Below are 22,375 nucleotides of genomic sequence, written 5' to 3' on the forward strand. Positions count from 1 at the left end.
TTGGGAGTAAAGTCAGGGGTTAGTGAGAGGACAAGAGCAAGGAGTAGCAGTACTCCTGAATCAGGAGTTGTGGGAGTATGTGATAGAATGTAAGAAAGTAAATTCTCGATTAATATGGGTAAAACTGAAAGTTGATGGAGAGAGATGGGTGATTATTGGTGCATATGCACCTGGGCATGAGAAGAAAGATCATGAGAGGCAAGTGTTTTGGGAGCAGCTGAATGAGTGTGTTAGTGGTTTTGATGCACAAGTCCGGGTTATAGTGATGGGTGATTTGAATGCAAAGGTGAGTAATGTGGCAGTTGAGGGAATAATTGGTATACATGGGGTGTTCAGTGTTGTAAATGGAAATGGTGAAGAGCTTGTAGATTTATGTGCTGAAAAAGGACTGGTGCTTGGGAATACCTGGTTCAAAAAGCGATATATACATAAGTATACGTATGTAAGTAGGAGATATGGCCAGAGAGCATTATTGGATTACGTGTTAATTGACAGGCGCACGAAAGAGAGACTTGTGGATGTTAATGTGCTGAGAGGTAAAGTGTGTGGAAGAAGAAAGTTAAGAGTAAATGTGAATAAGAGCAAGGTTATTAGGTACAGTAGGGTTGAGGGTCAAGTCAATTGGGAGGTGAGTTTGAATGTAGAAAAACTGGAGGAAGTGAAGTGTTTTAGATATCTGGGAGTGGATCTGTCAGCGGATGGAACCATGGAAGCGGAAGTGGATCATAGGGTGGGGGAGGGGGCGAAAATCCTGGGAGCCTTGAAGAATGTGTTTAAGTCGAGAACATTATCTCGGAAAGGAAAAATGGGTATGTTTGAAGGAATAGTGGTTCCATCAATGTTGTATGGTTGCGAGGCATGGGCTATGGATAGAGTTGTGCGCAGGAGGATGGATGTGCTGGAAATGAGATGTTTGAGGACAATGTGTGGTGTGAGGTGGTTTGATCGAGTAAGTAACGTAAGGGTAAGAGAGATGTGTGGAAATAAAAAGAGTGTGGTTGAGAGAGCAGAAGAGGGTGTTTTGAAATGGTTTGGACACATGGAGAGAATGAGTGAGGAAAGATTGACCAAGAGGATATATATGTCGGAGGTGGAGGGAACGAGGAGAAGAGGGAGACCAAATTGGAGGTGGAAAGATGGAGTGAAAAGGATTTTGTGTGATCGGGGCCTGAACATGCAGGAGGGTGAAAGGAGGGCAAGGAATAGAGTGAATTGGAGCGATGTGGTATACAGGGGTTGACGTGGTGTCAGTGGATTGAATCAAGGCATGTGAAGCGTCCGGGGTAAACCATGGAAAGCTGTGTAGGTATGTATATTTTGCGTGTGTGGACGTGTGTATGTGCATGTGTATGGGGGGGGTTGGGCCATTTCTTTCGTCTGTTTCCTTGCGCTACCTCGCAAACGCGGGAGACAGCGACAAAGTATAAAAAAAAAAAAAAAAAAAAAAAAAAATATATTTTTTTTTTATACTATTTGCCATTTCCCGCGATAGCGAGGTAGCATTAAGAACAGAGGACTGGGCCTTTGAGGGAATACCCTCACCTGGCCCCCTTCTCTGTTCCTTCTTTTGGAAAATCAAAAAATAAAAGAGAGGGGAGGATTTCCAGCCTCCCGCTCCCTTCCCTTTTAGTCGCCTTCTACGACACGCAGGGAATACGTGGGAAGTATTCTTTCTCCCTTATCCCCAGGACATATATATATATATATATATATATATATATATATATATATATATATATATATATATATATATATATATATATATATTATTTTTTTTATTTTGCTTTGTCGCTGTCTCCTGCATTAGTGAGGTAGCACTAGGAAACACACAAAAGAATATATATATATATATATATATATATATATATATATATATATATATTTTTTTTTTGTCGGTCTCCCGCGTTTGCGAGGTAGCGCAAGGAAACAGACGAAAGAAATGGCCCAACCCACCCCCCATACACATGTATATACATACGTCCACACACGCAAATATACATACCTACACAGCTTTCCATGGTTTACCCCAGACGCGTCACATGCCCTGATTCAATCCACTGACAGCACGTCAACCCCGGTATACCACATCGATCCAGTTCACTCTATTCCTTGCCCTCCTTTCACCCTCCTGCATGTTCAGGCCCCGATCACACAAAATCTTTTTCACTCCATCTTTCCACCTCCAATTTGGTCTCCCTCTTCTCCTCGTTCCCTCCACCTCCGACACATATATCCTCTTGGTCAATCTTTCCTCACTCATTCTCTCCATGTGTCCAAACCATTTCAAAACACCCTCTTCTGCTCTCTCAACCACACTCTTTTTATTTCCACACATCTCTCTTACCCTTACGTTACTTACTCGATCAAACCACCTCACACCACACATTGTCCTCAAACGTCTCATTTCCAGCACATCCATCCTCCTGCGCACAACTCTATCCATAGCCCATGCCTCGCAACCATACAACATTGATGGAACCACTATTCCTTCAAACATACCCATTTTTCCTTTCCGAGATAATGTTCTCGACTTAAACACATTCTTCAAGGCTCCCAGGATTTTCGCCCCCTCCCCCACCCTATGATCCACTTCCGCTTCCATGGTTCCATCCGCTGCCAGATCCACTCCCAGATATCTAAAACACTTTACTTCCTCCAGTTTTTCTCCATTCAAACTCACCTCCCAATTGACTTGACCCTCAACCCTACTGTACCTAATAACCTTGCTCTTATTCACATTTACTCTTAACTTTCTTCTTTCACACACTTTACCAAACTCAGTTACCAGCTTCTGCAGTTTCTCACATGAATCAGCCACCAGCGCTGTATCATCAGCGAACAACAACTGACTCACTTCCCAAGCTCTCTCATCCCCAACAGACTTCATACTTGCCCCTCTTTCCAAAACTCTTGCATTCACCTCCCTAACAACCCCATCCATAAACAAATTAAACAACCATGGAGACATCACACACCCCTGCCGCAAACCTACATTCACTGAGAACCAATCACTTTCCTCTCTTCCTACACGTACACATGCCTTACATCCTCGATAAAAAACTTTTCACTGCTTCTAACAACTTGCCTTCCACACCATATATTCTTAATACCTTCCACAGAGCATCTCTATCAACTCTATCATATGCCTTCTCCAGGTCCATAAATGCTACATACAAACCAATTTGTTTTTCTAAGTATTTCTCACATACATTCTTCAAAGCAAACACCTGATCCACACATCCTCTACCACTTCTGAAAACACACTGCTCTTCCCCAATCTGATGCTCTGTACATGCCTTCACCCTCTCAGTCAATACCCTCCCATATAATTTACCAGGAAAACCTCACCATGAATTATACATATATATATATATATATATATATATATATATATATATATATATATATATATATATATATATATTTTCCTTTGTTGCTGTCTCCCGCGTTAGTGAGGCAGCATAAGGAAACAGACGAAAGAATGGCCCAACTCACCCACATACACATGTATATACATACACGTCCACATACGCAAAAATACATACCTATACATCTACACCTATACATATATAAACACACACAGACATATACATATATACACATGTACATAATTCATACTGCCTGCGTTTATTCATTCCATCGCCACCGCGCCACACATGAAACGCCCTCCCCCCGCATGTGTGCGAGGTAGCGCTAGTAAAAGACAACAAAGGCCACATTCGTTCACACTCAGTCTCTAGCTGTCATGTAATACTGCACTGAAACCACAGCTCCCTTTCCACATCCAGGCCCCACAGGACTTTCCATGGTTTACCCCAGACGCTTCACATGCCCTGGTTCAATCCATTGACATCATGTCGACCCTGGTATACCACATAGTTCCAATTCACTCTATTCCTTGCCCGCCTTTCACCCTCCTGCATGTTCAGGCCCCGATCACTCAAAATCTTTTTCACTCCATCTTTCCACCTCCAATTTGGTCTCCCACTTCTCCTCGTTCCCTCCACCTCTGACACATATATCCTCTTAGTCAATCTTTCCTCACTCATTTTCACTATGTGACCAAACCATTTCAAAACACCCTCTTCTGCTCTCTCAACCACACTCTTTTTATTACCACACATCTATCTTACCCTATTATTACTTACTCGATCAAACCACCTCACACCACATATTGTCCTCAAACATCTCATTTCCAGCACATCCACCCTCCTGCGCACAACTCTATCCATAGCCCACGCCTTGCAACCATACAACATTGTTGGAACCACTATTCCTTCAAACATACCCATTTCTGCTTTCCGAGATATGTTCTCGACTTTCACACATTCTTCAAGGCTCCCAGAATTTTTGCCCCCTCCCCCACCCTATGATTCACTTCCGCTTCCATGCTTCCATCCGCTGCCAAATCCACTCCAAGATATCTAAAACACTTCACTTCCTCCAGTTTTCTCTGTTCAAACTTACCTCCCAATTCACTTGACCCTCAACCCTACTGTACCTAATAACCTTGCTCTTATTCACATTTACTCTCAGCTTTCTTCTTTCACACACTTTACCAAACTCAGTCACCAGCTTCTGCAGTTTCTCACATGAATCAGCCACCAGCGCTGTATCATCAGCGAACAACAACTGACTCACTTCCCAAGCTCTTTCATCCAAAACAGACTTCATACTTGCCCCTCATTCCAAAAATCTTGTATTCACCTCCCTAACAACCCCATCCATAAACAAATTAAACAACCATGGAGATATCACACACCCCTGCCGCAAACCTACATTCACTGGGAACCAATCACTTTCCTCTCTTCCTACACATACACATGCCTTACATTCTCAATAAAAACTTTTCACTGCTTCTAACAACTTTCCTCCCACACCATATATTCTTAATACCTTCCACAGAGCATCTCTATCAACTCTATCATATGCCTTCTCCAGATCCATAAATGCTACATACAAATCCATTTGCTTTTCTAAGTACTTCTCACATACATTCTTCAAAGCAAACACCTGATCCACACATCCTCTACCACTTCTGAAACCACACTGCTCTTCCCCAATCTGATGCTCTGTACATGCCTTCACCATCTCAATCAATACCCTCACATATAATTTACCAGGAATACTCAACAAACTTATACCTCTGTAATTTGAGCACTCACTCTTATCCCCTTTGCCTTTGTACAATGGCACTATGCAAGCATTCCGCCAATCCTCAGGCACCTCACCATGAGTCATACATACATTAAATAACCTTACCAACCATTCAAGAATACAGTCACCCACCTTTTTTAATAAATTCCACTGCAATACCATCCAAACCCGCTACCTTGCCGGCTTTCATCCTCCGCAAAGCTTTTACTACCTCTTCTCTGTTTACCAAATCATTTTCCCTAACTCTCTCACTTTGCACACCACTTCGACCTAAACACCGTATATCTGCCACTCTATTATCAAAAACATTCAACAAACCTTCAAAATACTCACTCCATCTCCTTCTCACATCACCACTACTTGTTATCACCTCCCCATTTGCCCTCTACACTGAAGTTCCCATTTGCTCCCTTGTCTTATGCAATTTATTTACCTCCTTCCAAAACATCTTTTTATTCTCCCTAAAATTAATGATACTCTCTCACCCCAACTCTCATTTGCCCTCTTTTTAACCACTTGCACCTTTCTCTTGACCTCCTGCCTCTTTATTTAATACATCTCCCACTCATTTGCATTTCTTCCCTGCAAAAATCGTCCAAATGGCTCTCTCTATTCTTTCACTAAAAATCTTACTTCTTCATCCCACCACTCACTACCCTTTCTAATCTTCCCACCTACCATGCTTCTCATGCCACAAGCATCTTTTGCACAAGCCATCACCACATCCCTAAATACATCCCATTCCTCCCCCACTCCCCTTATGTCCTTTGTTCTCACCTTTTTCCATTCTGTACTCAGTCTCTCCTGGTACTTTCACACACAAGTCTGCTTCCCAAGCTCACTTACTCTCACTACTCTTTTCACCCCAACATTCCCTCTTCTTTTCTGAAAACCTCTACAAATCTTCACCTTCGCCTCCACAAGATAATGATCAGACATCCCTCCAGTTGCACCTCTCAGCACATTAACATCCAAAAGTCTCTCTTTCGCGGGCCTATCAATTAACATGTAATCCAATAACTCTCTCTGGCCATCTCTCCTACATACATAGGGGAGAAAGAATACTTCCTACACATTCCTCACGTGTCATAGAAGGCAACTAAAGGGGACAGGAGCGGGGGGCTGGAAACCCTCCCTCCCTTGTATTCTAACTTTCTAAAAGGGGAAACAGAAGAAGGAGTCACGTGGGAAGTGCTCATTCTCCTCGAAGGCTCAGATTGGGGTGTCTAAATGTGTGTGGATGTAACCAAGATGAGAAGAAAGGACAGATAGGTAGTATGTTTGAGGAAAGGAACCTGGATGTTTTGGCTCTGAGTGAAACAAAGCTCAAGGGTAAGGGGAAGTGTGGTTTGGGAATGTCTTGGGAGTAAAGGCAGGGGTTGGTGAGAGTACAAGAGCAAGGGAAGGAGTAGCACTACTCCTGAAACAGGAGTGGTGGGAGTATGTGATATAGTGTAAGAGAGTAAACTCTAGATTGATATGGGTAAAACTGAAAGTGGATGGAGAGAGATGGGTGATTATTGGTGCATATGCACCTTGGCATGAGTAGAAAGATCATGAGAGGCAAGTGTTTTGGGAGCAGCTGAGTGAGTGTGTTAGAAGTTTTGATGGACGAGACCAGGTTATAGTGATGGGTGATTTGAATGCAAAGGTGAGTAATGTGGCAGTTGAGGGTATAATTGGTGTACATGTGGTGTTCAGTGTTGTAAATGGAAATGGCAAAGAGCTTGTAGATTTATGTGCTGAAAAAGGATTGGTGATTGGGAATACCTAGTTTCAAAATAGATAGATATACATAAGTAGAGATATATATATATCTTTTCTTTTTTCTTTTAAACTATTCGCCATTTCTCGCGTTAGCGAGGTAGCGTTAAGAACAGAGGACTGGGCCTTTGTGGAATATCCTCACCAGGCCCCCCTCTGTTTCTTCTTTTGGAAAATTAAAAAAAAAAATGAGAGGGGAGGATTTCCAGCCTCCCGCTCCCTCCCCTTTTAGTCGCCTTTTACGACACGCACGGAATACATGGGAAGTATTCTTAATCCCATCCTATTTTTATCCCCTATCCCCTAATCCCCTATTTTTATTTTATTTATTTATTCATTTTGCTTTGTCGCTGTCTCCTGTGTTTGCGAGGTAGCGCAAGGAAACAGACGAACGAAATGGCCCAACCCACCCCCATACACAATGTATATACATACACGTCCACACACGCAAATATACATACCTATACATCTCAATGTACACATATATATACGCACACAGACACATACATATATACCCATGCACACAATTCACACTGTCTGCCTTTATTCATTCCTATCGCCACCTCGCCACACATGGAATACCATCCCCCTCCCCCCTCATGTGTATGAGGTAGCACTAGGAAAAGACAACAAAGGCCCCATTCGTTCACACTCAGTCTCTAGCTGTCATGTAATGATGCCCGAAACCACAGTTCCCTTTCCACAATCAGGCCCCACACAACTTTCCATGGTTTACCCCAGACGCTTCACATGCCCTGATTCAATCCACTGACAGCACGTCAACCCCGGTATACCACATCGATCCAATTCACTCTATTCCTTGCCCTCCTTTCACCCTCCTGCATGTTCAGGCCCCGATCACACAAAATCTTTTTCACTCCATCTTTCCACCTCCAATTTGGTCTCCCACTTCTCCTCGTTCCCTCCACCTCCGACACATATATCCTCTTGGTCAATCTTTCCTCACTCATTCTCTCCATGTGCCCAAACCATTTCAAAACACCCCCTGCTGCTCTCTCAACCACACTCTTTTTATTTCCACACATCTCTCTTACCCTTACATTACTTACTCGATCAAACCACCTCACACCACACATTGTCCTCAAACATCTCATTTCCAGCACATCCATCCTCCTGCGCACAACTCTATCCATAGTCCACGCCTCGCAACCATACAACATTGTTGGAACCACTATTCCTTCAAACATACACATTTTTGCTTTCCGAGATAATGTTCTCGACTTCCACATATTCTTCAAGGCTCCCAGTATTTTCGCCCCCTCCCCTACGCTATGATTCACTTTCGCTTCCATGGTTCCATCCGCTGCCAGATCCACTCCCAGATATCTAAAACACTTTACTTCCTCCAGTTTTTCTCCATTCAAACTTACCTCCCAATTGACTTGACCCTCAACCCTACTGTACCTAATAACCTTGCTCTTATTCACATTTACTTTCAGCTTTCTTCTTTCACACACTTTACCAAACTCAGTCACCAGCTTCTGCAGTTTCTCACATGAATCAGCCACCAGAGCTGTATCATCAGCAAACAACAACTGACTCACTTCCCAAGCTCCCTCATCCACAACAGACTTCATACTTGCCCCTCTTTCCAAATCTCTTGCATTTACCTCCCTAACAACCCCATCCATAAACAAATTAAACAACCATGAAGACATCACACACCCCTGCCGCAAACCTACATTCACTGAGAACCAATCACTTTCCTCTCTTCCTACACGTACACATGCCTTACATCCTCGATAAAAACTTTTCACTGCTTCTAACAACTTGCCTCCCACACCATATATTCTTAATACCTTCCACAGAGCATCTCTATCAACTCTACCATATGCCTTCTCCAGATCCATAAATGCTACATACAAATCCATTTGCTTTTCTAAGTATTTCTCACATACATTCTTCAAAGCAAACACCTGATCAACACATCCTCTACCACTTCTGAAACCACACTGCTCTTCCCCAATCTGATGCTCTGTACATGCCTTCACCCTCTCAATCAATACCCTCCCATATGATTTGCCAAGAATACTCAACAAACTTATACCTCTGTAATTTGAGCACTCACTCTTATCCCCTTTGCCTTTGTACAATGGCACTATGCACGCATTCCGCCAATCCTCAGGCACCTCAACATGAGTCATACATACATTAAATAACCTTACCAACCAGTCAACAATACAGTTACCCCCTTTTTTAATAAATTCCACTGCAATACCATCCAAACCTGCTGCCTTGCCGGCTTTCATCTTCCGCAAAGCTTTTACTACCTCTTCTCTGTTTACCAAATCATTTTCCCTAACCCTCGCACTTTGCAAACCACCTCGACCAAAACACCCTATATCTGCCATTCTATCATCAAACACATTCAACAAACCTTCAAAATACTCACTCCATCTCCTTCTCACATCACCACTACTTGTTATCACCTCCCCATTTGCGCCCTTCACTGCAGTTCCCATTTGCTCCCTTGTCTTACGCACTTTATTTACCTCCTTCCAGAACATCTTTTTATTCTCCCTAAAATTTAATGATACTCTCTCACCCCAACTCTCATTTGCCCTTTTTTTCACCTCTTGCACCTTTCTCTTGACCTCCTGTCTCTTTCTTTTATATGTCTCCCACTCAATTGCATTTTTTCCCTGCAAAAATCGTCCAAAAGCCTCTCTCTTCTCTTTCACTAATACTCTTACTTCTTCATCCCACCACTCACTACCCTTTCTAATCAACCCACCTCCCACTCTTCTCATTCCACAAGCATCTTTTGCGCAATCCATATATATATATATATATATATATATATATATATATATATATATATATATATATATATATATATGGAGAAAAACTGGAGGAAGTAAAGTGTTTTAGATATCTGGGAGTGGATCTGGCAGGGGATGGAACCATGGAAGCGTAAGTGGATCATAGGGTGGGGGAGGGGGCAAAAATTCTGGGAGCCTTGAAGAATGTGTGGAAGTCGAGAACAGTATCTCGGAAAGCAAAATTGGGAATATTTGAAGGAATAGTGGTTCCAACAATGTTGTATGGTTGTGAGGCGTGGGCTATGGATAGAGTTGTGCGCAGGAGGATGGATGTGCTGGAAATGAGATGTTTGAGGACAATGTGTCGTGTGAGGTGGTTTGATCGAGTAAGTAACGTAAGGGTAAGAGAGATGTGTGGAAATAAAAAGAGCGTGGTTGAGAGAGCAGAAGAGGGTGTTTTGAAATGGTTTGGGCACATGGAGAGAATGAGTGAGGAAAGATTGACCAAGAGGATATATGTGTCGGAGGTGGAGGGAACGAGGAGAAGAGGGAGACCAAATTGGAGGTGGAAAGATGGAGTGAAAAAGATTTTGTGTGATCGGGGCCTGAACATGCAGGAGGGTGAAAGGAGGGCAAGGAATAGAGTGAATTGGAGCGATGTGGTATACCGGGGTTGACGTGCTGTCAGTGGATTGAATCAAGGCATGTGAAGCGTCTGGGGTAAACCATGGAAAGCTGTGTAGGTATGTATATTTGCGTGTGTGGACGTGTGTATGTACATGTGTATGGGGGGGGGGGGGTTGGGCCATTTCTTTTGTCTGTTTCCTTGCGCTACCTCGCAAACGCGGGAGACAGCGACAAAGTATAAAAAAAAAAAAAAAAAAAAATATATATATATATATATTGTGGATGAGAGTGCTTGGGAAGTGAGTCAGTTGCTGCTCACTGATGATACAGCGCTGGTGGCTGATTCATGTGAGAAACTGCAGAAGCTGGTGACTGAGTCTGGTAAAGTGTGTGAAAGAAGAAAGTTGAGAGCAAATGTGAATAAGAGTAAGGTTATTAGGTACAGTAGGGGTGAGGGTCAATTGGGATGTAAGTTCGAATGGAGAAAAACTGGAGGAAGTAAAGTGTTTTAGATATCTGGGAGTGGATCTGGCAGCGGATGGAACCATGGAAGCGGAAGTGAATCATAGGGTGGGGGAGGGGGCGAAAATTCTGGGAGCTTTGAAGAATGTGTGGAAGTCGAGAACATTATCTCGGAAAGCAAAAATGGCTATGTTTGAAGGAATAGTGGTTCCAACAATGTTGTATGGTTGTGAGGCGTGGGCTATGGATAGAGTTGTGTGCAGGAGGGTGGATGCGCTGGAAATGAGATGTTTGAGGACAATGTGTGGTGTGAGGTGGTTTGATCGAGTAAGTAATGTAAGGGTAAGAGAGATGTGTGGAAATAAAAAAAGAATGTGGTTGAGAGAGCGGAACAGGGTGTTTTGAAATGGTTTGGTCACATGGAGAGAATGAGTGAGGAAAGATTGACCATGAGGATATAGGGGTCAGAGGTGGAGGGAACGAGGAGAAGTGGGAGACCAAATTGGAGGTGGAAAGATGGAGTGAAAAAGATTTTGAGTGATCGGGGCCTGAACATGCAGGAGAGTGAAAGGCGTGCAAGGAATAGAGTGAATTGGAACGATGTGGTATACCGAGTCAACGTGCTGTCAATGGATTGAACCAGGGCACGTGAAGCGTCTGTGGTAAACCATGGAAAGATGTGTGGGGCCTGGATGTGGAAAGGGAACTGTGGTTTCGGTGCATTATTATATGACAGCTAGAGACTGAGTGTGAACGAATGGGGCCTTTGTTGTCTTTTCCTAGTGCCACCTCCACACATGAGGGGGGAGGGGGTTGATATTTCATGTGAGGCAAGGTGGCGATGGGAATAAATAAAGGCAGACAGTCTGAATTATGTACATGTATATATATGTATATGTCTGTGTGTGTATATATATGTGTACATTGAGATGTATAGGTATGTATATTTGCGTGTGTGGAAGTGTATGTATATACATGTATATTCCTGAGTCCACGGGGAAAATGAAACATGAAAAGTTCCCAAGTGCACTTTCGTGTAATAATCACATTATCAGGGAGACACGAGAGGAATATAACAGTCAGTTGATATACATCGAAGAGACGAAGCTAGGACGCCATTAGGTAAACATGTTTACCAAACATACACACCCACACATCCCAACGTACACACATATATACACACACAGACACACACATATACACACATGCATACAATTCACACTGTCTGCCCCTACTCACCCCCATCGCCACCCCGCCACATACGGAATAACATCCCCCTCCCCCTCATGTGCGCGAGGCAGCGCCAGGAAAACCACCTCACACAACATACTGTCCTCAAACATCTCATTTCCAGCACATCCACCCTCCTGCGCACAACTCTATCCATAGCCCACGCCTTGCAACCATACAACATTGTTGGAACCACTATTCCTTCAAACATACCCATTTTTGCTTTCCGAGATAATGTTCTCGACTTCCACACATTCTTCAAGGCTCCCAGGATTTTCGCCCCTCCCCCACCCTATGATTTACTTCCATTTCCATGGTTCCATCCACTGCCAGATCCACTCCCAAATATCTAAAACACTTTACTTCCTCCAGTTTTTCTCCATTCAAACTTATCTCCCAATTGACTTGACCCTCAACCCTACTGTACCTAATAACCTTGCTCTTATTCACATTTACTCTTAACTTTCTTCTTTCACACACTTTACCAAACTCAGTCACCAGCTTCTGCAGCACCTCACATGAATCAGCCACCAGCGCTGTGTCATCAGCAAACAACAACTGACACACTTCCCAAGCTCTCTCATCCCCAACAGACTGCATACTTGCCCCTCATTCCAAAAATCTTGCATTCACCTCCCTAACAACCCCATCCATAAACAAATTAAACAACCATGGAGACATCACACACCCCTGCCGCAAACATACATTCACTGAGAACCAATCACTTTCCTCTCTTCCTACACGTACACATGCCTTACATCCTCGATAAAAACTTTTCACTGCTTCTAACAACTTGCCTCCCACACCATATATTCTTAGTACCTTCCACAAAGCATTTCTATCAATTCTATCATATGCCTTCTCCAGATCCATAAATGCTACATATCAATCCATTTGCTTTTCTAAGTATTTCTCACATACATTCTTCAAAGCAAACACATGATCCACACATCCTCTACCACTTCTGAAACCACACTGCTCTTCCCCAATCTGATGCTCTGTACATGCCTTCACCCTCTCAATCAATACCTTCCCATATAATTTACCAGGAACACTCAACAAACTTATACCTCTGCAATTTTAGTACTCACTCTTATCCCCTTTGCCTTTGTACAATGGCACTATGCAATCATTCTGCCAATCATCAGGCACCTCACCATGAATCATACATACATTAAATAACCTTACCATCCAGTCAACAATACAGTCACCCCTTTTTTTAATAAATTCCACTGCAATACCATCCAAACCTGCTGCCTTGCCAGCTTTCATGTTCCGCAAAGCTTTTACTACCTCTTCTCTGTTTACCAAATCATTTTCCCTAACCCTCTCACTTTGCACACCACCTGGACCAAAACACCCTATATATGCCACTCTATCATCAAACACATTCAACAAACCTTCAAAATACTCACTCCATCTCCTCAAATCACCACTACTTGCTATCACCTCCCTATTCGCCCCCTTCACTGAAGTTCCCATTTGCTCCCTAGTCTTACGCACTTTATTTACCTCCTTCCAAAACATCTTTTTATTCTCCCTAAAATTCAATGATACTCTCTCACCCCAACTCTCATTTGCACGCTTTTTCACCTCTTGCACCTTTCTCTTGACCTCCTGCCTCTTTCTTTTAGACATCTAACCCTCATTTGCATTTTTTCCTGCAAAAACCATCGAAATGCCTCTTTCTTCTCTTTCACTAATAATCTTACTTCTTCATCCCACCACTCATTACCCGTTCTAATCAACCCACCTCCAACACTTATCATGCCACAAGCATGGATTTGTATGTAGTATTTATGGATCTGGACAGGTATACAATAGAGTTGATAGAGATGCTCTGTGGAAGGTTTTAAGAATATATGGTGTGGGAGGCAAGTTGTTAGAAGCAGTGAAAAGTTTTTATCGAGGATGTAAGGCATGTGTACGTGTGTGAAGAGAGGAAAGTGATTGGTTTTCAGTGAATGTAGGTTTGCGGCAGGGGTGTGTGTGATGTCTCCATGGTTGTTTCATTTGTTTATGGATGGGGTTGTTAGGGAGGTGAATGCAAGAGTTGTGGAAAGAGGGGCAAGTATGAAGTCTGTTGTGGATGAGAGAGCTTGGGAAGTGAGTCAGTTGTTGTTCGCTGATGATACAGCGCTGGTGGCTGATCCATGTGAGAAACTGAAGAAGCTGGTGACTGAGTTTGGTAAAGTGTGTGAAAGAAGAAAGTTAAGAGTATATGTGAATAAGAGCAAGGTTATTAGGTACAGTAGGGTTGAGGGTCAAGTCAACTGGGAGGTAAGTTTGAATGGAGAAAAACTGGAGGAAGTAAAGTGTTTTAGATATCTGGGAGTGGATCTGGCAGCGGAAGGAACCATGGAAGTGGAAGTGAATCATAGGGTTGGGGAGGGGGTGAAAATTCTGGGAGCCTTGAAGAATGTGTGGAAGTCGAGAACATCATCTCGGAAAGCAAAAATGGGTATGTTTGAAGGAATAGTGGTTCCAACAATGTTGTATGGTTGCGAGGCGTGGGCTATGGATAGAGTTTTGCGCAGGAGGGTGGATGTGCTGGAAATGAGATGTTTGAGGACAATGTGTGGTGTTAGGTGGTTTGATCGAGTAAGTAACGTAAGGGTAAGAGAGATGTGTGGAAATAAAAAGAGTGTGGTTGAGAGAGCAGAAGAGGGTGTTTTGAAATGGTTTGGTCACATGGAGAGAATGAGTGAGGAAAGATTGACCAAGAGGATATATGTGTCAGAAGTGGAGGGAACGAGGAGAAGTGGGAGACCAAATTGGAGGTGGAAAGATGGAGTGAAAAAGATTTTGAGTGATCGGGGCCTGAACATGCAGGAGGGTGAAAGGCGTGCAAGGAATAGAGTGAATTGGAACGATGTGGTATACCGGGGAGGGTTGATGTGCTGTCAATGGATTGAACCAGGGCATGTGAAGCATCTGGGGTAAACCATGGAAAGTTCTGTGGGGCCTGGATGTGGAAAGGGAGCTGTGGTTTCGGTGCATTATTACATGACAGCTAGAGACTGAGTGTGAACAAATGGGGCCTTTGTTGTCTTTTCCTAGCACTACCTCGCACACATGAGGGGGGAGGGGGTTGTTATTCCATGTGTGGCGAGGTGGCAATGGGAATAAATAAAGGCAGACAGTATGAATTATGTGCATTTGTATATATGTATAAGTCTGTGTGTGTGTGTATATATATATATATATATATTTTTTTTTTTTTTTTATACTTTGTCGCTGTTTCCCGCGTTTGCGAGGTAGCGCAAGGAAACAGACGAAAGAAATTCCCCAACCCCCCCCATACACATGTACATACACACGTCCACACACACAAATATACATACCTACACAGCTTTCCATGGTTTACCCCGGACGCTTCACATGCCTTGATTCAATCCACTGACAGCACGTCAACCCCTGTATACCACATCGCTCCAATTCACTCTATTCCTTGCCCTCCTTTCACCCTCCTGCATGTTCAGGCCCCGATCACACAAAATCTTTTTCACTCCATCTTTCCACCTCCAATTTGGTCTCCCTCTTCTCCTCGTTCCCTCCACCTCCGACACATATATCCTCTTGGTCAATCTTTCCTCACTCATTCTCTCCATGTGCCCAAACCATTTTAAAACACCCTCTTCTGCTCTCTCAACCACGCTCTTTTTATTTCCACACATCTCTCTTACCCTTACGTTACTTACTCGATCAAACCACCTCACACCACACATTGTCCTCAAACATCTCATTTCCAGCACATCCATCCTCCTGCGCACAACTCTATCCATAGCCCACGCCTCGCAACCATACAACATTGTTGGAACTACTATTCCTTCAAACATACCCATTTTTGCTTTCCGGGATAATGTTCTCGACTTCCACACATTTTTCAAGGCTCCCAAAATTTTCGCCCCCTCCCCCACCCTATGATCCACTTCCGCTTCCATGGTTCCATCCGCTGACAGATCCACTCCCAGATATCTAAAACACTTCACTTCCTCCAGTTTTTCACCATTCAAACTCATCTCCCAATTGACTTGACCCTCAACCCTACTGTACCTAATAACCTTGCTCTTATTCACATTTACTCTTAACTTTCTTCTTCCACACACTTTACCAAACTCCGTCACCAGCTTCTGCAGTTTCTCACATGAATCCGCCACCAGCGCTGTATCATCAGCGAACAACAACTGACTCACTTCCCAAGCTCTCTCATCCCCAACAGACTTCATACTTGCCCCTCTTTCCAAGACTCTTGCATTTACCTCCCTAACAACCCCATCCATAAACAAATTAAACAACCATGGAGACATCACACACCCCTGCCGCAAACCTACATTCACTGAGAACCAATCACTTTCCTCTCTTCCTACACGTACACATGCCTTACATCCTCGATAAAAACTTTTCACTGCTTCTAACAACTTGCCTCCCACACCATATATTCTTAATACCTTCCACAGAGCATCTCTATCAACTCTATCATATGCCTTCTCCAGATCCATAAATGCTACATACAAATCCATTTGCTTTTCTAAGTATTTCTCACATACATTCTTCAAAGCAAACACCTGATCCACACATCCTCTACCACTTCTGAAACCACACTGCTCTTCCCCAATCTGATGCTCTGTACATGCCTTCACCCTTTCAATCAATACCCTCCCATATAATTTACCAGGAATACTCAACAAACTTATACCTCTGTAATTTGAGCACTCACTCTTATCCCCTTTGCCTTTGTACAATGGCACTATGCACGCATTCCGCCAATCCTCAGGCACCTCACCATGAGTCATACATACATTAAATAACCTTACCAACCAGTCAACAATACAGTCACCCCCTTTTTTAATAAATTCCACTGCAATACCATCCAAACCTGCTGCCTTGCCGTCTTTCATATTCCGCAAAGCTTTTACTACCTCTTCTCTGTTTACCAAATCATTTTCCCTAACCCTCTCACTTTGCACACCACCTCGACCCAAACACCCTATATCTGCTACTCTGTCATCAGACACATTCAACAAACCTTTAAAATACTCATTCCATCTCCTTCTCACATCACCACTACTTGTTATCACCTCCCCATTTACGCCCTTCACTGAAGTTCCCATTTGCTCCCTTGTCTTACGCACCCTATTTACCTCCTTCCAGAACATCTTTTTATTCTCCCTAAAATTTACTGATAGTCTCTCACCCCAACTCTCATTTGCCCTTTTTTTCACCTCTTGCACCTTTCTCTTGACCTCCTGTCTCTTTCTTTTATACTTCTCCCACTCAATTGCATTTTTTCCCTGCAAAAATCGTCCATATATATATATATATATATATATATATATATATATATATATATATATATATGGAACTATGGAAGCGGAAGTGGATCATAGGGTGGGGGAGGGGGCGAAAATTCTGGGAGCCTTGAAGAATGTGTGGAAGTCGAGAACATTATCTCGGAAAGCAAAAATGGGTATGTTTGAAGGAATAGTGGTTCCAACAATGTATGGTTGCGAGGCGTGGGCTATGGATAGAGTTGTGCGCAGGAGGATGGATGTGCTGGAAATGAGATGTTTGAGGACAATGTGTGGTGTGAGGTGGTTTGATCGAGTAAGTAACGTAAGGGTAAGAGAGATGTGTGGAAATAAAAAGAGCGTGGTTGAGAGAGCAGAAGAGGGTGTTTTGAAATGGTTTGGTCACATGCTGAGAATGAGTGAGGAAAGATTGACCAAGAGGATATATGTGTCGGAGGTGGAGGGAACGAGGAGAAGAGGGAGACCAAATTGGAGGTGGAAAGATGGAGTGAAAAAGATTTTGTGTGATCGGGGCCTGAACATGCAGGAGGGTGAAAGGAGGGCAAAGAATAGAGTGAATTGGAGCGATGTGGTATACCGGGGTTGACGTGCTGTCAGTGGATTGAATCAAGGCATGTGTATGGGGGTGGGTTGGGCCATTTCTTTCGTCTGTTTCCTTGCGCTACCTCGCAAACGCGGGAGACAGCGACAAAGCAAAAAAAAAAAAAAAAAAAAAAAAAAAAAAAAAAAAAAAAAAAAAAAAATATATATATATATATATATATATATATATCCCTGGGGATAGGGGAGAAACAATACTTCCCATGTATTACCTGCGTGTCGTAGAAGGCGACTAAAAGGGGAGGGAGCGGGGGGGCTGGAAATCCTCCCCTCGTTTTTTTTTTGTTTAATTTTCCAAAAAAAGGAACAGAGAAGGGGGTCAGGTGAGGATGTTCCCTCAGAGGCCCAGTCCTCTGTTCTTAACGCTACCTTGTTGATGCGGAAAATGGCGAATAGTTTGAAATATATATATATATATATATATATATATATATATATATATATATATTATCCCTGGGGATAGGGGATTAAGAATACTTCCCATGTATTCCCTGTGTGTTGTAGAAGGTGACTAAAAGGGGAGGGAGCGGGGGGCTGGAAATCCTCCCCTCTCGTCTTTTTTTTTAATTTTCCAAAAGAAGGAACAGAGGGGGGCCAGGTGAGGATATTCCAAAAAAGGCCCAGTCCTCTGTTCCTAACGCTACCTCGCTAACACGGGAAATGGTGAATAGTGTAAAAGAAAAGAAAAAGAATATATATATATATATATATATATATATATATATATATATATATATATAAATCATCTATCATTATTATTTTCATCATTATCTTACATCATCGCTGTTTCCTGCATTAGCGAGGTAGTGCCAGGAAACGGACAAAGAATGGCTCATCCACTCATATATACATAAACACCTACATACATATATATGAATAACAACATATACATACACACACACAGACTTATACATATACACACATGTACACATTCATACTTGCTTGCCTTCATCCATTCCTGGCACTACCCCGCCCCACAGGAAATAGCATTGCTACCCTCGCTTGAGCAACATAGCATCAGGAAAACAGACAAAAGAAGGCCTCATTAGTTCACACTGAGTTTCTAGCTATGATGTGTAATGCACCAAAACAACAGTTCCCTTTCCACATCCAGGCCCCACAGACCTTTACATGGTTCACCCAAAACACATCACATGCCCTGGTTCAGCCCACTGACAGCATGTCGACCCCAGTATATCACATTGTTCCAACTCACTCTATTCCTGGCATGCCTCTCACCCTCCTGTATTTTCAGGCCCCAATTGCTCAAAGTCTTTTTCACTCCATCCTCCCGCCTCCAATATGGTTTCCTGCTTCTCTTCGTTCACTCCACCTCTAACAGATATATCCTCTTTGTCGATCTTTCCTCACTCATTCTCTCCATTTGTCCACATCATTTCAACAGACCCTATTCTGCTCTCTCAACCATACTCTTTTTATGTCCACACATCTCTTACCCTTTCATTATTTACTTGATCAAACCATCTCACACCACATATTGTCCTCAAACATTTCATTTCCAACACATCTACCCTCCTCCGTACAGCCCTATCTACCGCCCATGCCTCGCAACCATATAACATTACTGGGACCACTATTCCTTCAAACATGTCTATTTTTGCTCTCCGGGATAACATTCTCTCCTTCCACACATTCTTCATTTCTCCCAGAACCTTCACCCACACCCTGTGACTCACTTCCCCTTCCATGGTACCATCCATTGTTAAGTCCACTCCCAGATATCTAAAACACTGCACTTCCTCCAGTTTTTCTCCATTCAAACTTACATCCCAACTGACTTGTCCCCCAACCCTACTGAACCTAATAACCTTGCTCTTATTCACATTCACTCTCAACTTTGTCCTTTCACACACTTTTCCAAAGTCAGTCACCAACTTCTGCAGTTCCTCAAATGAAGCAGCCACTAGAGCTGTATCATTAGTGAACAACTGACTCACTTCTCAATCCCTCTCATCCACAACAGACTGCATATTTGCCCCTCTCCAAAACTCTTGCATTCACCTCCCTAACCACCCCATCCATAAACAAATCAAACAACCATTGAGGACATCACACATCCGTAATGCAAACCAACATTCACTCTCCTCTCTTCCCACCTGTACACATGCCTTACACCCTTAATAAAAACTTCTCACTCCTTGTAGCAGCTTCCCTCCCACACTGTATAATCTTGAGACTCCACAAAGCAACTCAATCCACCCTCTCATATGCCTTCCCCAGATCCATTAATGTCACCTACAAATACATCTGTTTCTCTAAGTATTTCTCACACACATTCTTCAAACACCTGATCCACATATCCTCTACCACTTCTGAAACCATGCTGCTCCTCACCAGTCTGAACCTCTACACATGCCTTCACCATCTCAATGAATACTTTCCCATACAATTTTCCAGGAACACTCAACAAACATATTCCTCTGTAGTTTGAACACTCACCTTTATCCCATTTGCCTTGTACAATGGCACCATACATGCATTCCACCAATTCTTAGGCACTTCACCATGATCTATGCATACACTGAATACCCTTACTAACCAATCAACAACATAGTCACACCCTTTCTTAATTACTGAACTGCAATACCATGCAACCCCATTTCCATGCCGGATTTCATCTTCCGCAAGACTTTCACCACCTCTTTTCTCTTCACCAAACCATTCTCCCTGACTCTCTCACTTTGCACACCACCCCAAAGAAAACAACCGACATCTGCCACTCTATCATCAAACGCATTCAACAAACCTTCAAAATACTCACTCCAACTCCTCCTCACTTCATCACTACCTGTTATCACTTCCCCCTCGCACCTTCAACGATGTTCCCAATTGTTCTCTAGTCTTACACACATTATTTACCTACTTCCAAAACAACTTTTTATTCTCCCTAAAGTTTAATGATACTCTCTCACCCTAACTCTCATTTGACCTCTTTTTCAACACCTGCACCTTCCTCTTGACTTCCTACTGCTTTTTCTTATACATCACCTGGTCATTTGCACTCCTTCCTTGAGAGTATCATCCAAACGCCTCTCTTTTCTCTTTCACTAACAACTTCATTCTACCACTCACTACCCTTTCTAATCTACCCACCTCCTACCTTTCTCATGCCACACTTATCTCTTGCACATGCCATCACTGCTTCCCTAAATACATCCCATTCCTCACCCACTTTCCTGAAGTCATTTGCTCTCACATTTTGGAAATGGAAGGATGGAGTGAAACATATTTTGAGTGCTATGATCCTGAATATATCCACTATGAAAGGCAACAAAGGGAGTTGGAGCAATGTGGTAAACAGCACACAATGTGCTGTCAATGGACTTAACCAGGATATGAGAAGTTTCCAGGGAAACCATGGAAAGGACTGCAGGACTTGGTTGTGGAATGATACCCAAGATGGAACTTCCATGGCAAAAGCCCTGGAAACTTAATCCTAAATTGTCTTACATTCAGCTAACACAGATATACAGAGATCACAACACTACTTGACCTATGGTCCAGCCCAGCTGACATGACTGGCTTCCATGGCTGGTAGATATATCAGCATTATTGTCACTGTTGTTATTTAATCCCTGAACCTGCATCTTTAAGGCTGCACTAAAATCTTTACCGGCGAGAATAGAGACCCTTGGAATAACAATTCATCTTACAAGATTGTATTTGGATGATAAAAACTCTGCAAATTACAATTACTGATAGAATGGTTAGTGTGTTTAGAATAACAGAAAAACTTACCTAAATTTTGAGCCATATATTGATTTGCCACCAGTGCCATTACCATTTGTGAAGTCCCCACCTTGGCACATGAATCCGGGAATAATTCGATGAAAGATGCTACCCTTGAATCCAAAACCTTGTTCCCCAGTACACAGCTGACGGAAATTCTCTGACGTCTTAGGCACCACATCTGATCGCAGCTGTAAGCACACATATAAATAAACATAAATAAATATAAAATATATATATATATATCCTCCCCTCTTTTTTTTTTTTTTTTTCAATTTTCCAAAAGAAGGAACAGAGAATTGGGCTAGGTGAGGGTATTCCCTCAAAGGCCAAGTCCTCTGTTCTTAACGCTACCTCGCTAATGCGGGAAATGGCGAATAGTTTGAAAGAAAGAAGAAAGATATATATATACATATATATTTTTTTTTTTTTTTTTTTTATACTTTGTCGCTGTCTCCCGCGTTTGCGAGGTAGCGCAAGGAAACAGACGAAAGAAATGGCCCAACCCCCCCCATACAAATGTACATACACACGTCCACACACGCAAATATACATACCCACACAGCCCTCCACGGCCCACCCCGGACGCTCCACATGCCCTGATTCAATCCACTGACAGCACGTCAACCCCTGTATACCACATTGCTCCAATTCACTCTATTCCTTGCCCTCCTTTCACCCTCCTGCATG

General features: G+C 42.8%; 1 protein-coding gene across 1 annotated transcript in view; it reads right to left on the bottom strand.

Moving 5' to 3' along the window:
• The window catches only part of LOC139755462 (peptidyl-prolyl cis-trans isomerase-like), a 56,287-nt gene that overhangs the window by 18,709 nt on the left and 15,203 nt on the right, over positions 1–22,375 (bottom strand). The window contains exon 2 of the mRNA XM_071673791.1: positions 21,695–21,876. Within this exon, the coding sequence (XP_071529892.1) occupies positions 21,695–21,876 (182 nt within the window). The remainder of the gene's footprint in view (positions 1–21,694; positions 21,877–22,375) is intronic.

This window comes from Panulirus ornatus, chromosome 19 (genome assembly GCF_036320965.1).
Source record: "Panulirus ornatus isolate Po-2019 chromosome 19, ASM3632096v1, whole genome shotgun sequence".
In the NCBI taxonomy this organism is placed as follows: Eukaryota; Metazoa; Arthropoda; class Malacostraca; order Decapoda; family Palinuridae; genus Panulirus; species Panulirus ornatus.